The sequence below is a fragment of the Gekko japonicus genome, unplaced genomic scaffold (genome assembly GCF_001447785.1).
Source record: "Gekko japonicus isolate JY-2015 unplaced genomic scaffold, Gekko_japonicus_V1.1 scaffold2385, whole genome shotgun sequence".
Lineage (NCBI taxonomy): Eukaryota > Metazoa > Chordata > Lepidosauria > Squamata > Gekkonidae > Gekko > Gekko japonicus.
This window is the reverse complement of record NW_015176523.1, coordinates 167,565-187,145: the sequence shown is the minus strand read 5'-3', so window position 1 is coordinate 187,145 and position 19,581 is coordinate 167,565. Positions and strand designations below refer to the sequence as shown.

Below are 19,581 nucleotides of genomic sequence, written 5' to 3'. Positions count from 1 at the left end.
ACCAGAGTTAGTCCATTGAAGTCCATTGAAATTGATCATTTTAGAAGGGTGCAATTCTGCTTAGGATTGCATGGTTACTGTATTTGAATCAAAAGAAAGCTACCTGTCTTAAGTGGTTTGTCATGCCATTGTATGCTTCTTTCATGGTTCTGAAGGATTATATTTAGGTTACTTTTTGATTTCAACAATTATCAGCTTTCTTGCTGCCACTCATTGCTGAAATGGGAAAATAAGCATAAGGAGCTGATAGCCCTGTCTGAACTACAGGTTACAGTGGTGCACCAGCACCATGGCTGTGTTCAAGTATAAATAACAGAGGAGTGTTCAATGGAACACCATTGTTTATGGAACCCCCAAAATTCATTAGGCATCTCAGACAGTTGTCATGATCCAGCATAGAATGAAGCGCAGAAAATAAACCTACACGTGCCAAACTCTGTGCTAAATTGCGACAAATGTGTGCAGAGGGGAAATCTCAGTGGTTTTAAACCAAGGACAGAATAATTTATGATAAGAACATAAGAGAAGCCAATGTTGGATCAGGCCAATGGCCCATCCAGTCTAACACTCTGTCACACAGTGGCCAAAAATATCAGGTGCCATCAGGAGGTCCAGCAGTGGGGCCAGGACACTAGAAGACCGCCCACTGTTGCCCCCTCAAGCATCACTTGCCCCAGACTGAGAGCTCCTATCTATACCTTGTGGCTAATAGCCACTGATGGACCACGGCATCATTTAATTTTGTTTAATTCTAATAGGTCAGGACTGAGGATCAGGATGACTTACAACAAAAAAACCCAGGCTTTGGCTAGAGATGCCCTGGCTCCCATCAGCTGCTTTCTCCTGCATATTTCCTATGCCCTGTTCAAACTCAGAAACAATTCATGTTTTTAATTGGCAGCCATAATGTGAATAAATGCTCTCAGATGATGTGTGTGTGTGTATGTGTGTTAATGTACATTAATTCCCATTATGTGTAACCTGTCTTTAAGAACAAGTCTGAACATCTTTCTTCAGCCTTCATTGCTCCTGTTTCTATTCAAGAAGGCTGGTGGAATCTGCACTGACTTACTTTTAAAGTCTAGTGTTGACCTCACTTAATGCCACCACGTCTAAGACCTGTGCAGGATTTATCAACCCAGCACACAGTTAAGCTGCTTAACTCCCATTGACTTCCGTGAGAGTTCTAGCATCCTGTGTGCAGGATTGCAGCCAAACTTGATAAATATATCTCACTGGTGCTTTGAAACAAGTCCGTATTTCCTTGTTGAAACTCACAGAAAATTTTAACATCCTAGCATATGCATGTGAATGCCACAGATGGTATGCGTCCCTCCTAAGGTGCCTTTCAGCGCCATCCTAAGCAGAGTTATACATTTCTAAATCCACTGGCTTCAAGGGGCTTTGAAGGGTGTAACTCTGCTTAGGATGGCATTGTTGGTCACCCAGGGCTCACGCTTGAGCTGTTCTTGCCAGATGCTTTCTGCTTTTGCTTGGGCACTTCCTGCCCACACCAAGCTAATTAATTAATTTGCCAGAACCAGAACCTCTGATTTTGCTTGCCTCTACAAGCCTCTCCTATGTGGGCTGAATGGCCTGATGTGAAATACCATGTCCCACTTGTGGCAAATGAGTCACATGAACTACTATGCGCAGAAGAGAGAAGCTGTGAGCAGATGGTTGGTAGTACCAAATCCAGCAACCTGAAAAGTCTTGCTTGCATGCAAAAATTTGATCAGCACTACTGCTCCATAAATATAGCATTGCAGAACCTCTAGTTAAGAAATCAGTAAAAACCAACCCCACTCTTAAATATATGTTAGCATCAAGGAACATAAAACTGTTGTTCAGAGCTAATTTAGTGCTGGACATATTTGAAAGTGAAAGATCCCTTTTCTCCATTTTCTGCCAAATGCAATCTCGGCATCCTTGGCTCCTTCCATTTGCAGTTTTTGTTTTCAAGTACAATCAGACAATCAAAGGATGTGTGCTCTTAATTTTAGAAGTCTCATTTTAGAAATCAGTGCCTGGGTGGGAGGCCTGCTGGAATCATACATACACTCCCTTGAGTTTTCAAAAGAAGAGAGACAGGATCTAAAGGTAATAAACAAGATTGGTCTGCTCATTTATTTCTGCTAAGAACAATGATTTCCAAACCATTTTTAAAATCTGCTTTCTTCTCAAGGGGTCAGAACATGAACAACACTCTTTTGCTGTAAGACCAGATGTTGAGAACTAATCAGAACAAGGATATTCTGGCTTGAACATACTAATAAAAGCCTCAGTACTCCTCAGTTGCAAAACCATACCATTTCTCTTCCGGTTTCTCATTTTCCCTGACTCTTGGGACAGCTTTAAATGTGCATTTACTGCCCATTAATATACACTGTCTGCTCATTACTCATAAGTACACAAGCACATGTCCAAAGAGAAGATCTTTCCTTAAAGGTACATTCAAGATCTCGCCACATGGTCTGACAAAATCACATAGTGCAGCCCTTCAGTGCTACTTCAGATGACTTCCTCATATGAAAAGCTCTTTGTGCATGGAAAAACAGGAAGAAAGCTAGACTAGAATTCTCTTCTCATGCTATTGCGGTGGGGCATTCAAACCTTGAGATTCCCCTCCCATTCAAATTGCAAAAGATGCACTATGCCTTTCTCTTGATTGTGAAACTTAGTTCTCAAAAGCAGTCCTCTTTTCAGGGAAGCATGGTCTTTGAGATGCTGGAAACACAGATGGTAGGGAGTACCACGCATACAACCCTCCGCAGTCTGTGATATGCTAAATGTATTGCATTGACCGAAAATGGGGACAGTGCCCCCCAATTTCAGCCATGACTTCAGAATGCCCAGCTGGTTTCCGAGAAACTTCTTAGCTGCCTCGAACATTTTCCTCCTTCCATGACCATTCCTGCACGGCTGTGCAAACACAGGTAGAGGCTCAAGATGGTGCCTCAGTGCTTAACTGACCACAAAACCACCTTGTCAGATTCGTTGTGTCTCTTCTGTTGGTGACTGCACCGAACTAAATCAATGAAGAAGTTTTATAATAAAAGATTCCTGAAAAGGAATGTAGGCTTCCAAGAGGAAATCCTTTTAGGCAAACCTTGCTTTGTGCTGCTATTATAAATCACGTATTTCATTTTAATGGTGAAGAAGGATGTGGCCACCTTGTCGTTTCTGGCTTGTCCCATAGATGATGAATAATTGCAGATGATTGTTCAATAGCACTGTGTAAAATGGATGGAAATTTTATTTAATTGCTTTGATGGAAATGATTCCTTCTTCGACTGCAGAAGAGAAATGGTAGTTTGACACCTTACAGTCATTTTCATGCTTCATTCAAAATGCAACTCTAAAATTACTCTTACATAAAAAAAACCATTCTCATTTCAACAGTGAACGGAACATAATGGGGGAGGTTCTTCAAATGATCCCAAATAACACTTTATTTTAATTAACCCTCATAAATCTGACTTCCTTCAAGAGGAATGAAATGACACCAGAACGTACAGCTTGCCCTCAGTTCTGGGACTCTCACAACATCCCAGAGGGCTTGCTAGGTCTACATCTGTGGTATCTGCAGTTTCCCACAGGAATCATGCACTCTGTTAAGCCCCCATAAGTAATAGCAACTATTCATAGCTACTCACTATTAGCAGGGTTTGACCTGAGACTCTAAAACTCTGTTTTACTTTTATTAACATGGAGTGTATTGAAACATTTTTTTTAAATAAAGTTTTCCCTTGACCAGCAAGGGAACTGTCAACCGGAGGGGCCTCAGCAACAGCTGGTGAAGTCCCTCAGCCAAGTACTTCAGATATCGTCCATCCACAATGACAGCCTGTTGGCTTCTGCCCTGGCATTTCTTTAATCTTCAGAAGTGATTTCCTGGATCTAGGAAACTTCATTTCTGACTCCTTTGACCCAGATGCCGGCCAAGGCGTTGTTTGCTATCTGTACAGAACAGTCTCATTTCTTCTTCCTAAGAGCTGGTTTTGCTGTTAAATTTCGCTAAAACAGTTGTATTAATATGCTCAAAAATCCATTGCTGAGTCTCAGATAAAGGATCACATCTGTTCATGAAAATCTTCTTCTCTGCTGGGTTGCAATCTATGCAGCTGCTGCTCACCGGATGGAATAAAGTTTTGTCCTGTGGGAATGAAAACAAACAAAAAGCATTAAGAAGCAAATGCTGGCTGATTAAAAACTGCCAGTGTGTTCCGGAACATGGATTAATGCGACGCTAGTCAAGCTTCTTGTAATTTCGTATAGTTCCTTTGCCCAGAATAACTCAGAAGGTGGGGGTGGGGGAGAGCTCCCTATCTATTTCTAGTGACTTGTCTGTAGGTGGTTGCCTAGGTTAAGAATTTTCTTCGATTCAAGGGACAATGAACTCTTTTTTTGCCCACGTGACATGCAGAGAGGTTCAGCTTTTCTCCTTTCTCTAATCATGACTCATGTTTAACACACACAATTACTCGGTGTTGGGGTGGGGTTTTTTTATCATGTGACATGCTCGTGGCAAGCACCTCAAACCAATCCAGATTGGGCTGAGTGGTAGTTTGCAATGTTCTAATTTATACCTGTGGGAAATTATTTGGATATCCTTGTAGCCACAAGCATGGTGTAATCCAGCAGCAAGAAAAGCACAGCTGTGGACAAAGCAGTAGTGTAAAAGAGCCTCTAGAAGATGGGTATCTGTTTCCACACCCTGCAGCACAGCGATAATCGACTCGGGAGGATTGCATTAACATTTGTTGAATACTCCTGCATTTTAATGGCCTTTGGTTTTTAAACAGGGAGGCCCTGCCCTTCTGAATTCTCCAGAAGATTGTTAAACAGAGCAGAAGACACTATGAGGAATTTCACATTACCCTTTTTAATCCGTTTTGAATTACCCTTTTTAACCTGTTTTGAAGCCGTTTTTGATCCGTCGTGGAGTAAACTGGTATAGCCATTTCACACATGGCTTTCCCCTTCCGGTAAAGAGGTGGATCTGAAGTGGTTTGCCATTTGAGACTGCCCCACTTTCCCCCCGCCATTTTTTGCCCGTTTGGGCGATCTCCGGCTTTTTTTTAAAAAATGTTTGCTTTAGAGATCACCCGCGTGGGCGAAAAACGGCAGGAAAATGCGCATTGGAACCGGGAGAGGTAACTGAAGACTACGTGGAAGCGGTTGACAGGTAAAACGCTTCAGCCCCATTTCCTAAACGGGACAGTAGCGTTTGTGTGTGAAATTACAAATATATTCCGGTAGGGAACCAGTTCTAAAACGGTTCTGTCTGAAATGACAGACCAGAAACCGTTTGGGAACCGTTCCTCTTCCGGATTATATCGTCTGTCTGAAATTCCTCTATAACTTTGGAAAACCAATTAAGTTTCGAGGTCTGACACATTCAATTTTATTTTATTGGTATTTTTTATTTTTCATATGTGCATGTGTATGTGCATGTGAGTGTATGCACCCCTGGAAGTCATGGTGTCCTCTGGTGACTGACCCCTACTGGGGGCCTTGAGGATATTCAGAGAGGTGGCTGAGTAAAGCCTTTCCTCGCCTCCCATCTGCTGGTATTCCAAGGAGGTCTCCCATCCAAGTACTTGCCAGAGTCGACCCAGCTTAGCTTCTGAGATCTGACAAGATCGGGCTTGCTTGGGCTATCCAGGCCAGGGCACATTCAGTTTTATCTTGTGTGGTACACAGTGCTGTCCTAAGCAGAGTTCTGCTCTCCTATGCCCATTCACTTCAGCAGATTAAAAAAGGCTGTAACTCTGCTTAGGAAGACATGATACCACCTGTTGTCCAAATGCCACAAGGTCAGCCAAGCTGAAACATAATGCAAAGCTACAGATGCTTTTACCCACCATTCCTTCTCTCTGCTGGCTGGAGTTTACTCCTGAAAACCTCTTAAGGAAAATATAGCATGACCACGGGGTCCAAATGAACAATGCTGAACAGAAGCAACAACGGAAGGAGATGGCAGACAGGATGTCGATGAGGGAATATCTGATTTCTAGTTTACACCAACCCCGATTCCGGGTTTTTGTTGGGCAAATCAGGTTAAAGCACACTGCCTTAAGTTTCCCCAAAGAGAATCTCTGTGACTAGGATGCTATCAACTGTGAATGCCAATACAGATGTTTTTTCCTCCCCAAAACTGATGCTGAGGTTCAGTGGAGCCTTATGGACAAAATGCTGTGCAACACCAGAGGCTGCACTGAGGGAACTGAGTTGGGCAAAATCACCCTAACTTCCTCTCCTGCAGTCGAAGGAAGCATGATGGGGGGGGGGATTTTATGGCTGTCCTGATACTCAGCATGAGTTTTTTTGGTGTGTGTGTGTGTGTGTAATGGGGCTACAGTGGGGAAAGGGTAGAAAAAGACAGTGAGCCTCTTCCCTTTATGGGTTACAGGATCCAAACCAACCTATTTCATGGGTTCTTTCACAAGCATGCTTGCAGATCAGGATTCCTCATCCTTTGATTAGTCGTACGGGAGTGAAAATTAGTGTTTGTGTGAATGTGAGTTGATAAAAAACATTCTGTTTCTGGTGTTTGATCTGTGATGGCTCATTTGCACATGCATGCTGCAGACATGAAGGGTAACATGAATGGCTAATATTTTCTTATGTACTCAACAAATGAGTGGGGTTGACTGGAAATCTGCTTGTTATTCTGTAATACATTGTTGATGTTTAGTCCTTTCCATCTTGCCTCACAAGCCTGACTGGCTATCCTGTACACTCAAATCCCTTGCAGTTTTATAGCAACCATATTAAAGCTGTACCATGTGGCATTACAGGAAGAAGAGTGTCTAACTTATGTATATTAGTTTATTTAGTAAATTGTTATTCCACCTCTCCAGGAACCTGACTGAAGTGGCTTACAGAATAAGAATAATACTAACAAAATATTAAAAAAATTAAAACCCAGTATTAATTAAGATCATCCCAATATAAAAATGCAGACCATAAAAACAGACCACTGACAGCTTAAAATGACAGTTTCCAGAATTTATAAAATAGTATTACAATGTCAACTGCTTAATTAAAAGCTTGGGCAAACATAAACGTTTTGGCCTGGCATCTAAAAGAAAGCAGCACAGGCACCAGGCAAGCATCAAGGGAAAGGGGATTCTGCAAATGAGGCCTACTCAGTAGGGTGCTGGAGAAGACTCTTGAGAGTCCCTTGGACTGCAAGAAGATCAAATCAGTTAATCCTAAAAGAAATCAACCCTGACTGTTCCCTGGAAGGCCAGATAATGAAACTGAAGCTCAAATACTTTGGCCACCAAATGAGAAGGGAGCACTCACTGGAGAAGACCCTGATGCTGGGAAAGACTGAAGGTCAAAGAAGACGGGGACGGCAAAGGATGAGATGGTTAGACAGTGTCATAGATGCAACGAACATGGAATTGAGCCAACTTCAGAGGACAGCGGAAGACAGGAGGGCCTGGCGGGATCTGGTCCATGGGGGCGCAAAGAGTCGGACTCGACTGTGCGACTGAACAACAACAGTAGCTCTTGAATAAGGAATGGTGAAATGATCTGCAGTAGATGCTTTCCCGCACTATATAGGAACGAGCATAGCAGTTGCACTTGTGACTGTGCTGACCTGCAGCACAGATGGATGAGCTGCAAACTTATGGCTGTCTCATCGATTTCAGTAGGACTTAGGTGCAAACAGCTTTCTCAAGATCTGACCCCAGGGTATAACGTAAGTTGTCTTAGAGAATGGTCAGTTTCTGAGAATTAAAAAGACAATGAGGGGAAAATACTTTATTTCAGGAAATGAACATGTGAATTTTAAGACAGCCTGTGTGTCTTTCCAAACACTGTTTAAAAACAAATCAATGTACACACGCCAGTTGCAACATGTTTTTGGCACTGTACTTGCAAAACCCCCCCCCCACAGTTGACTTTGATAAAAGCAGAATGAAGCCCATTAGGATTAGCAGCAAACTGTGAGCCTCAATATAATTTGCCATTACACTGCAGCAATAAAAGGTGTGAAGAAATGATGAGCGGACTCCTGTAAGTTTTACTCATTTCTGGGAAGGGCAAAGAGACTTTTGTCTTCCCTTTCTTTTTGCAAGGGAGTCAAATTATTTCAGAAAGATAACCTTTCCCAGAAGATAATGGAGCTACAGGCAAGCCTGGGCAGTTCACATAATTGGTAATGAGACAAAGCTCCTTTCCCTTCATCTAGGTCATTGCTTTAACTACGGCCAAGGTCAGTAGTCAACGAAAGCCATTATCCTCTGATGGCTGCAGTCATTTCTGTGAAATGAGTTGGTAGGCTCAGTATAGTCCCAATAAGGCTAAATGTCCACATGATAAAACACACAATTACAACTGATCTTTGGCCTTAGCAGAGATGTTGAGGGTGGGATCCACAAGGCACTGCTACAGCCTATCCTCCAGACATTTCCAAAATATCTTGATTTAATGGGGCTGGATGGAGGAATGTATGGGTTTAATGCTTTAGTGGCATTGCAAATGAAGACTGGAATGTGCCTGGAGGCTCCATGGCCCCCTGAGCCACTTACAGAACCTTCATGATTGGAACGCCTCATGGTGTCTGCTCTACTCCCATTTCCCTCAACATTCAAAGCAGAAGTATTCCACACAGGAATTTGATTATGCAAAAGTAAGAAACTGTGTGGAAACCACTTTCTGTAGGCAACAAGAAATTGTGTGGAAATCATCTGCTACAGATAGCCTTAATATTTAGAAGACTGCCTTAAATATATATGGGGAGTCTGTAGAAAGAATTGTGGTGGTGAAGCAGTCCTGACCTGAATAGTCTCTCCCGTATTGGTGCTTGTGGGAAAACTGTCACTGACTTTGGCAAGGGAGGAGTACAATTTCAGTTAGTCCCTTCCTGTGAGAATTCTTACTGCCATCATGTCCCTGAGTCAACTTTCCCATGGCTACTTAATAGGACTTTACTGGGTACAGAGTATCCTTCAGTTCTGTAGGCTGCCCAAGAAGGCTCAGGCAGTGAGTTGAACCCACACACACAAATGCTCATCACGTGAAGGATTTATTTTAGGACAAAATGCACATATATTATGCATTCAAACTTGAGGGGAAATGATTGGCTTTTATTAATACTTGTTGTGGCTTGCTAAATTAATACAAAAAACCCCCTTAATTCTTCTAGCTATCCCTTAGCTGAACATTCATTAACTGCTTATTCTTTATTGACCACAATGCCTTATCAGTCTACAGAGATCTATTAGAATCCTTAGCTTCTGAGCCTGCTTAATTTGTCTCTCACTTCCCAGCTCAACTGTTCTTTTCTAGCTCCCACTCCCCCCATTTATATTTATTTAGAAAATGTATATGCTGCCTCTCCAGGGACCTAATTAAGGCAGCTTATATATCTGTATATATCTAATTCTGTATCTGGCCATGGAGTGCATATAAAAATCCAGGCAATAGTGCTGGAAACAAATAGGATTTTTTCCCCTACAAACCTGGGGCGAAGGCCGAGGTTTGCAGTAAAATCTTATTTATTTTTTTTTTAAAAAGAATAGGACAGTTAACCCTGCCCAAATTACATACATTATGTCTGTATATTTTAAAAAAGAAAAATTATGCCAACCAAGATCTTCTACGACTACATTATGAGGCCTTGGTGGCCATTTTGGCAGTTACTAAGCAGCCTCAAACAACATTGTCAAGGCTTCCATGCTTTGCTTAATGTCAGCTGAGGGAAAGAAAGAAAGAGAGAGAGAGAGAGAGAAATGGTAGGGAAGGAGGGAAGGAAGAAAGGGGAGAGGCTGCAGAAGCTACCATGGGGAGGGAAGGAAAAATGGAAGACTGTGTAGGGCAGATAAAGGTAGGTAGGTAGGTAGGTGGGAGGACGGGCTGTAGGAACTGGGGTGAGAAGGAGGAAAAGCTGAAGGCCAAAGGTTGGAGAAAAGGAGAGGCAGAGTTACTGCCAAGGGGAGGGAAGGGGAAAAAATGGAAGACTGTACAGAACAGATTCAGGTAGGCAGGTGGGGAGAAGGGCTATAGAAACTGTAAAGAAGGAGGAAAAGCTGAGGGCCAGGGGGCAAAGAAAAGGAAAGGCTGTGGGGCTGCCAGGGAGATGGCAAGAAGAATGACTGTGCAGAAGGGAATAAAACGGTAAAGGTTCCCTTGCTTGAAAACCAGTCGAGTCTGACTCTAGGGTTGCGGTGCTCATCTCCATTTCAAAGCCGAAGAGCCAGCGCTGTCTGAAGACGTTTCCGTGGTCATGTGGCCGGCATGACTAAACACCAAGGTGCACGGAACGCTGCTACCTTCCCACCTGCAACTTCTCCAGGGTTCCCCTAGCTGTCAAATTCTAATTTTATTGGCTTATGTGGGTATGAATAATTCATAACTCTTCTGTCAAAACATGATTAATTCATCTACCTAATAATTCTGCACACCAATGCTTCCAAGTCTCATTTTGTGAGTACAATTCTCTGTGACTCAAAGAACTTTCCCAATATTATAAATTGGCTTCTTTTCCCTGTGTACAGTTAAGTGTCTCATTTTGATAGTACATTTCAGTTTCTCAAGGAGACTGCTGAATTGTTAAACAGTTCACAGAGGAGATTACTAGACTATTACAAATTTATTCAAATACAATTTGAATACTAGAACATTCAAATTATGTATATCTGTGGTGGGGAAACCACCAAGTTTGAGCAATGTAGGCAATAAAAGGTTTCTACCCTGAAGCCATTCTATTTGCTACATAAAATATATAAATGTTCTGTAGATGCCACTGATGAGCAGAAATGAGTGAAAGTAACACTAACTTCAAGGAGTCTGGATTATTACTCCTAAATTTCTCAGGTCAGGGCTGAAATGTCCAGGTTATGAGAAGTTTGACATATTTATAGAATTTGCTTTAGTGTAGTTATGATGATCTTGCCCTCTTCCCTCCCTCACATGCAGCATTTTTCATTTTTTCTTGCTGAAAAGTCCCTATATCCATTTTCTTCTTATTTGTTTTTCTATGGCTGTCCCACCCAGCCACCCAGTCAGTCAGTCAGTCAGTCAGTCTCTCTCTCACACACACACGTACACACACACATTTATTGATGCTGGCCCAGCCCAGGGAAACTGAGGGAAGAGGCAAGATCACCTTCTTATATTCAGCTTCTGAAATGGCACACAAGAAGCTTTTGAAAACTCAAAATAAACAAAATGTTTTATTTAACTTAGAGGAGAAAAGGTCAGGTGGAATCAGGAGTAGGATGTATGAGGTAATCCGATAATAAAACTATATAATTACACTAAGTCCAGATAAGTTGTTGCCAACAAGTAAGTGTTTCTGCTATTCAAAAAAGGTCTTTCAAACCTTTGAGGAGTGAGGCTTTCTTTTCAGTTTCTGCTTAAACACTCAAGCATAGGTTTCTGAGTTTGACTCTTAAAAGTCTAGAAGGCAGGAACATACAACCAAGTTCCCAAAAACCTTCTATATACTCAGACCAGGGATCACTCCTCTTTTAAGAGCTATCTCCCTTTTCACTGGGCAGAGATTACTTCTCTTAACTAGAAGCAATTTCCCCTTTTGGCTTGAATGGGGATCCTCTCTGATCCTCTCACTCCTTTTGCCTCCTTCCCAGTTCACAGTCAGTGCATAAAAATCTCTTCTTCAACTGTCAGTTCCCAACTGTCATTTCTTAACTGACTCTCTCCAAAGAACTTGTTTGAACAGTCTGTCACTTAAAGGTTCTCAGACTCTGTTAGGCATTAACCTTTGACAGTCCGTCACAGTAGTGTATTCACAGGCCTAGTATTTGAAAAAGCTGCATGTTCAGAAAATAAACTACAGGAATATCAGACCAAACCCAGCAAAAAGCTAGTAAGTCTAACTGTGATTCAGACTTCCCAAACTTTTTGAAGGTGGCAATATCACTGCTGAACATCTGTGATGGCCACAGCAAGCAACTTGCATTTAAATGACAAAAGCGATTCACCCATTTCACCTATCCCCTAATGTATGGCCAGATGTGCACACAGAACAACTTTTCAGTTCACCTGCCTACAGGTTCCTGCTCTGTTTGCATCAGCTCTTGAACTCACAGAATGAGTCTCACTGACCAGCTGTTTACCTAATGGAGCTCTTGCAGGTATTCCCCAATGCAAGGTTTAATTCTCTTGTTAGCATGTCTGGTTAGCCCTACTATCAGGTATCTCCTAATTCACCACTAGAAACCCTGCTAGGTATTTAAGCTTTCAGGATAGGACCAAGCTGTTCTTTTGAACACCCATCTTCCTGACATTGTTTTCAAGTGCCTACTTTTGTTCTTTTCAGCACACATTCCCTTTTTGCCTCTGGCCTTATGTTATTCTCAGTTGTCTTCTTCGCCGGACAGAGGCCTTAACTATGGTCTTGGCTTTACTTTACTCTAATGCTGGTACTCAGGTTTCTAGGAATGGACTGTCTACCTGGGCTTCTGTCTCTGGCTGTTGTCTAATGTGCTTTGTGTGCCGCTCACTGGAACTATCCAGCTAGCTGGGACCTGGCTTACAACACAGTGGGGATCCTTACCAAGATTTTTTAATGAGGATGATCTCTTACACAGCTTGAGGAAAGGGACACATTTTCTGCCCTGCCTTTCAAATTCAGACATTTTCACCAGGTCTGCTAGGTATGGAGAGAAAGAACCTCGATCCAGAACAGGGTTCAAATGTTAATGTAACTATAAAGCTGACAGGGCGACTCAATCTTCAGTTCCAAAGGAGCGAGGGCAGCTGGAAGAGCATCTGCTTGGCATGCAGAAGGTCTCAGGTTCAATCCCTGGCATCTCTTGTTAAAAAGGACCAGGCATTGGGTGATATGAAAGACTTATGCCTGAGACCCTGGAGAGCCACTGCCACTCTGAGTAGATGTTACTGACTCTGATGAACTGATGGTCTGTTTCAGTATAAGGCAGCTTCATGTGTGCTTGGGTTGGTAGTCCACATGGCTAGGCATAGCACTGGTGCTACAGACTGGGGATGCAGAGGTGGGGCAGTGGCTAATGCTTCCTTCTCATGCTGTTTCCCCCAAACAAATCACCTCCCTGAGTGGCAATTAGATCCAGTAGATTATGAAGGCAGGCAGACGTCTTATCCTTCCTCCCAGCTTTAATAAGGGGAGTTCTCTTGGAAAAGACAAGGATCTCCCTCCCCCTGCCCTGGTGCTATGGCCCCAATCTAAATCAGGGAGCATTAAGGATGTTTTTTGAGCTTAAATTACACGCTGGGGGATTCAATCACGGCTCACCAATATCACGTGCAGTTTGGCCCTTAGATACAGAACGCTGCCCCCATCTGAACCTGCAGCTGTGGGTCAGCATCCTGCACTATGTTTTCCTTCAGCACGTGGAACTACTTGTGTGTATTGAGCAGGCAGAATAGTTTATTTATTTATTGAAAGATTTCTACGCTGCCTTTCCATTCAACCCAGGGGCCCCAAGGCAACAAGCATTAAAACAATCCAGGCATTAAAAAGCATTTAAAATACACACCAAAAAAAAAAAACACACAACCCTTTTAAAGCAAGTAAAGAAAACATAAACACAATTACATAAAAACACACAGACAAGGAGGACAGCTAATGCCAAACAAACAGATCCTCATCTGCTGGCAGAAGCCAACGAAAGGTGGAGACACACAAACCTCCCTGGGGAGGAAAGTTTTGGTGCCATGACTGAGAAGGCCCTTTCTTGGGTTACCATCCATCTAGCTGCAGGTGGGGGGGGCACCCAAAGTTGTGCCTCCCAAGATGAGGGTAGGTATGTTCATATAGTAGTAGATGGCCCTTCAGGTATGCTGGCCACAAGCCATATAGGGTTTTAAAGGTCAATATCAGCACCTTGAATTGGGCCAAAATGAAACGGGGAGCCAGTGTCAATGGAACAAGGCATGGGTGGTATGATCCCTATGACCCACCTCCAGTCAGTGCTCTGGATATAGCATTTTGTAACAACTTGAGCTTCAAGACGGTCTTCAAAAGCAGCCCATGTGCTGAGAATCCCCAACTGACAGCCCTGGGCATACGAATAGTAGTTTCCCATTCTGCAAAATGGGCATAATAATACTGGACTAACTTAAGGGGCTGGTGTCAGGAATACTCACAAATACTATGCACGTATAGCAACAAACGTTATGGAAAAGTTTTAATAGTGTGAGATGAACAGAAAGGTCTCAGCTTAGACTGATTTACACATTATTTTTACAATGGTTGCAGCTCCCCGCTGTATCAATTTATAGCCAACCATAAGTGTTTCCCTAACGATATGATTCGAAAGGACTGATTGCTGCCAGATACATGTTATGTAGCACAGACTGTGTCAGCATTTCTTTTACAACAACGATTTTTGAAGAATTTCTCACTCAGAAATATAGATTTTTGTGGAATGAGAAACTCCACGTACTGTCTCAGCTCTGCAAGTCGCACAAATAAATCAGGGGTGAGGAGAGTGCTTTATCTAGTGGTGGCTAGCGTATGCCGCATGGTTGCTGAACACCCTGTTGTTTCACTGATCATCTGCTAAGTTCCAAATTAAAAGGGTGATGAGCCAGGATCAGAGGACAGTGTGAAAGCTGCATTTGTCACACACACACACCTCTGGTACATTAAGCACCAATGAACTGTTGCAAGTCACTGAGCTTCTCTCCAGCAGCTTGGATAAGCTAGGAAATAAATTGACTTTGGTTTTCTTGAACAAGAGGCTGCTGTTGGAGGAGACTAGAGTCAGATCCTTATCTGGTATAGATAGAGCTTTCTGCACTGACTTCAAAGAAATTGTGCCAGCTTGTAGTATTTGAAGATCCAGCACTTACGGTCCAGCTGCCCTGCAGCTTGCACCACATCTTCAGCAAGAATACAGATTGCTTATAAGTCTATTAGATGCTTCTCTGGTTGCAGTGCAGATAGTGAACTGATGGATTAACCAAACATACAGAATGAGCAGCAATAGTGTGTCTTTCAGATGGGGTTCCCCCACACAAAAATCAATAGAAAAATATCTCAAGACTTGCCCTCCCCATTTCCAAATCACTGATGCCCTTACAGATTTGCTGTTTCCCACAGTCCTTGCACTTGATTCTAAAATTCACAGAGGTCAGAATCAGTGGCTGTGACCCCTTTCCACTTCTCCAGACATTGATCACAGACTGATGGTTTCATGAAAAGGGGATACTAAAGGGATCACTGATACTGCCAAAGAAAACAAGAAGCTATACTGTTTTAAAAAAGAAACTAAGCTGAATCAAGAGGTTGACATCTTCCAGCTTTATAAGACTTCTTACTCATGAGGAAGATTGGTGAAATGAGTGTAAAAACTGGTGTGCTCATCGAGGATATGATTATGTTGGACTTTGCTTTGCCCATGCCTGAATTCTTTTACTATATTGTAAAGTTTAATAGCTTCACAAATTGATGCTCATAGAATTATTAAATGTGTCCTTGTTAATTTGGCCCTCAAAAATTTGGCAGACATTAACCGGTGCCCTCAAAAATTTGGGTTTTCAGATCATGCGCATTGAAGTAGGAAAATACATGTGTCACCCTGTTCACAGAACATGGGAACCAAATGTACTGGAAGGATGTGTGATCTCCCTTACTGCTGATTGTTAATGACTGAAAACAGCTCACATCCTTGACCTTTACTTTTCAGGGATCCTGGGAAAGAGGGATTGTCTGTTAATCCAGCTAAAGTAACATTTTTATTGTGTTGTAGCACTGAGGAATGTAAGTTTGCACAGCATTAAAGTCAGAATTGTAGGTGTGATTCAGTCTCATTGCAAGTGCAGTCTCCGTGAGATACAGGTTATTTGTAGGGACATGAATACAGGCGAGAAGGCCTGGGCAGAGCTCTGCCTTCTCATTCCCTGTGTCTGGAGCACATGGGCACATCAAAGGGCAGAGCAGGAAACACTCCTGTGGGAATTCTTCACATGCTGGTGCTGTGCCAATAGGAGCCAAGAATATCCCTTTGTACAGTGGTAGACGACCCCAAGCATGTGTGCCAACAGTGACATACCAGACTACTTTGTTTAGCACCCAGGGCTAGATCTTTGCCCAAGCAACAGCAGCACTGGGTTGGATGTTTACCCATGGTGTAAACTGCGAGTAAGTGCCACATTTGATTAATTGGAACCCCCATTCCACCAGATAACAAGGCTTGTACTGTTGTTTTAAATGCAGCTGGTTTCTTGACCTTATGATCCCTGACTTGTAAGTCATTTTGTCTCATAGATATCTAGAGTTGAGCTTTGCAACATTCACACAAAATTATATTACTTTTCATTAGAAGCTTTTGTAACTTTTACTTGAAATAAAAATATTTCCAGTGCTGCTTTTTTTCAAATGACTGTCATGTCTTGAAGTGCTGGAAGGGCAATGCATCTTTCAAAGAGTAAGTGCCTCACTTTGTGTTGCAGGAAATTCACAGTAATGTAACTTTGACCTAAATAACAGTAGCTCTACATGCAGTCAATAGCCACTGTACACTGAAAGGAACTGTAGTGTCCAAAGTTCATGTTTTAGGGGATAGATAGATGACAGACAGACAGGCAGACAAACATGGAATGAAGGTAGTATTGAAATGAAGTCTTTTGCTGAAACCATCATAGCTGTCACTGTTAGTTGCTAATATTTCAACATAGTTTACTCATCTCTAAAATGGCCCAAAACATCACCAACCTTCCTATAGCTCCAGTGTTGGTTGCCCTTCATACCATGACAGTCATAAAGTGTAACAGGACTACTGTGTGAAACAGCATCAAAGCAGAATTTCCTGGTGTGAAGAGGCTCTCCTGGACGGATGTCTTCCCTCCAACCAAAGGTGAAGAGCTAAGAAAAAACATTCAAGCAAAACAGTCATGTGTGGCCACTGAACTGAACTACAGACACATCAAGACAGGTTGTCCGTTATCACCGTTATTATTTATCTGGGTATTGGAAATACTTTTACAAAAAATACAGTACGATCAAGAAATAAAGGGCTTGACACATAAAGGACACCAATACAAATATCGAGCATTTGCAGACGATGTAATGTTTATGGTGGAAAACCCAACAGAAAATTTGACATTGCTTTTTCAAAAAATAAAGGAGTTTGGAGAATTGGCCGGCTTTTAAAAGACAGGAAATTATTCCACCTGCCTTTACTGTTCCAAACAACAAACCAACCATTTTAGGCTCCAGTAAAATTATTAATAACAGCATAGAACCTTCATAAAGAATAATGGCTAGACTCCACCTGCCCAACAATCAGAATAATAATTATTTTAAGAAGGAATACACCTTTTGAAGATCATTCAGCCATGTGAAACCACACCTGCAGTCTGAAGGAGTGTAGCCTGACTATAGTTTACCACTTCAGTCATCAATCAGAACTACGCCTCAGTGTTCCCATGCTCTCAGTTTGGCCTAGATGGTTTATACAAGTGGGAACCTGCAAGGACTTGCAGGAGACATCTCATTTTCCCTTCCTCTACTATTTCTTCTTTCCCTTTCCTAAAAGCCCTCATAGTCTCTCCCCTTTTTTTTGCTTCCTTCTCTCCTTCTAGGGTTGCTAACTCCCGGGTGGGGCTGGGATAGGGTTGCCAGGTACCCTCGTCGGTCCGGCGGGGGGATTGGGGGAGGCGTTCTGGGGGTGGGTGGGGATGTTGTGTGGGGACACTCTGGTATTTGAGTGAAACACTGTGGTTTTTTCATCCTCAAACTATAGAATTTGCCCAAATACCAGAGTATCCCTGTGCGACATCCTCAATGCGATGAGGTCACTTTTGGGTGATGTCATTGTGCTGGGGATGTTTGCGCAGCAAAGTCCCCTGCCAGCCAGCTGGTCCATGGTGGGGAGAAGCTGAGGGATCCCCTGCCCAGACCTGGGGGCTGGCAAGCCTAGGCCGGGAGATCTGGAAACACAACAGAGCTCTCAGTGACAGAAATCAGTTCCCCCATTAGGGTTGCCAACATCAGGCTGGGAAATTCCTGGACATTTGGGGGTGGTGCCTTGGGAGGGCAAAGTTTGAAGATGGAAGCAACTTCAGCATGGTATAATGCCGTAGAGTCCACCCTCCATTTTCTCCAGGGGAGCTGGAGAGCACTTGTAATTCCAGGTGATCTCCACCCCCCTCACCTGGAGGTTGGCAACACTAGTGCCCCTGGAGGAAATGGTTGTTTTGGAGGGTAGAGTCTATGGCCTTGTATCCCTCTGAAGTCCCTCCCCCCCTCAAAACCCACCCTCCGTAGGCTCCACCCCTCAAATCTCCAGGAATGTCCTAACCTGGAGGTATCCTTCCCATCCAACAGCCAACCTACATTTGTCTGTTCCTCTGTCTTTCCCTCTCCTTCACCCCTGGCAGCCTCTACCTAGGAAAACTGAGGCCCAGTTGTATAAGGCCAGCCATTGGGCCAGGCCCACTTGCGTGGTAGGGAACCCTCAAAAACTTGTGGGGGGTCACACTTCACTTTCCAGTTGAGAGCCAGTTTGGGGTAGTGGTTAGGAGCGTGGACTCTACTTTGGGAGAATCGGGTTTGATTCCCCACTTCTCCACATGCAGGTACTGATGTGACCTTGGATCAGTTACAAGTTCTTTCAGACTTGTTCTCTCAAGAGCAGTTCTATTTTCTTTCCTCCCCTCTTTTCCCCTTTCCCATTTTCTTTATACAAACTAATAAAATTATTTTTAAAAAAAGAAAAGAAAGAGCTCTCTCAGCCCCACCTACCTCACAGGGTGCACATCTTCTGCTTGCCTCATATTCTCCTTCTCAGCCATTCCCCACATTTTCTGGGACTTTTCAGTTCAGAAAAGAGACAATTAAGGAGGGGGCATGATAGAGGTTTAGAAAATTGGTAGAGAGAACTTTTTCTCTCTCTGCCAAAATACTAGAACTTGAGGGCACCCAATGAAGCTAATGTTCTGCCTCAAATGCCAGAACAGACCTGGAAGGAACTCTGCCCCCTCCCCCCACCTTTTTACTCACAGAAACCCAGCTTGGAGTACTGTAGTTGCCTAGCAACAGCCACTGAGGGAATCTGTTGCTTAAAGCTACAAGTGCTCTGTTTAACTTTTGGGCGGGTTTTTAAGCTGCCCAATGTATTTTTTAAAGATAACATTTTTTCCTGCAAAATTGGGGCCCTTTTCCAGTTTGTAGAAAGATCTGTCTTGCCCATTTACAGCTCCAGTCTCCAGATTAAAATATCCAAAGATTTGGTTGATTTAGCTATTAGTATATAGATTACAACTGATTTCCAGATGACAGAGATCAGTTTCCTTGGAGAAAATGCCTGCTTTGAATGGTGGAATCTATGACATTATACCCTGCTGAAGTCCCTCCATTCCCCAAACCCTGTCATCCCTAGCCCCCCACGCCCCCCCCCAATGTCCAGGAATTCCCCAACCCAGAGTTGACAACCTTAATTTACTTCCTTTATAGTTCACCTTTCCCACTGAAACTCAAGACAGACTATAAAATTTAAAAACAGTTCAATCAGACAGCAGTAGCCACCAAAACCAATGTAGGAGGACTAGGAGATAGGGTTGCCAACCCCCCCCCCCACCGGTTTGCCAGGGGTCCCCGTTTTGGGGGAG

The 19,581-nt window shown here is 43.0% G+C and overlaps 1 protein-coding gene across 1 annotated transcript in view; it reads right to left on the bottom strand.

Annotated features, from left to right (window-relative positions):
• Positions 1-3,988: 3,988 nt before the first annotated feature.
• The window catches only part of LOC107124032 (polypeptide N-acetylgalactosaminyltransferase-like 6), a gene marked incomplete at its 5' end in the record, with an annotated part of 130,234 nt that continues 114,641 nt past the window's right edge, over positions 3,989-19,581 (bottom strand). Inside the window, 2 exons of the mRNA XM_015427418.1 lie at positions 3,989-4,156; positions 16,685-16,834. Of these exons, the coding sequence (XP_015282904.1) occupies positions 3,989-4,156; positions 16,685-16,834 (318 nt within the window). The remainder of the gene's footprint in view (positions 4,157-16,684; positions 16,835-19,581) is intronic.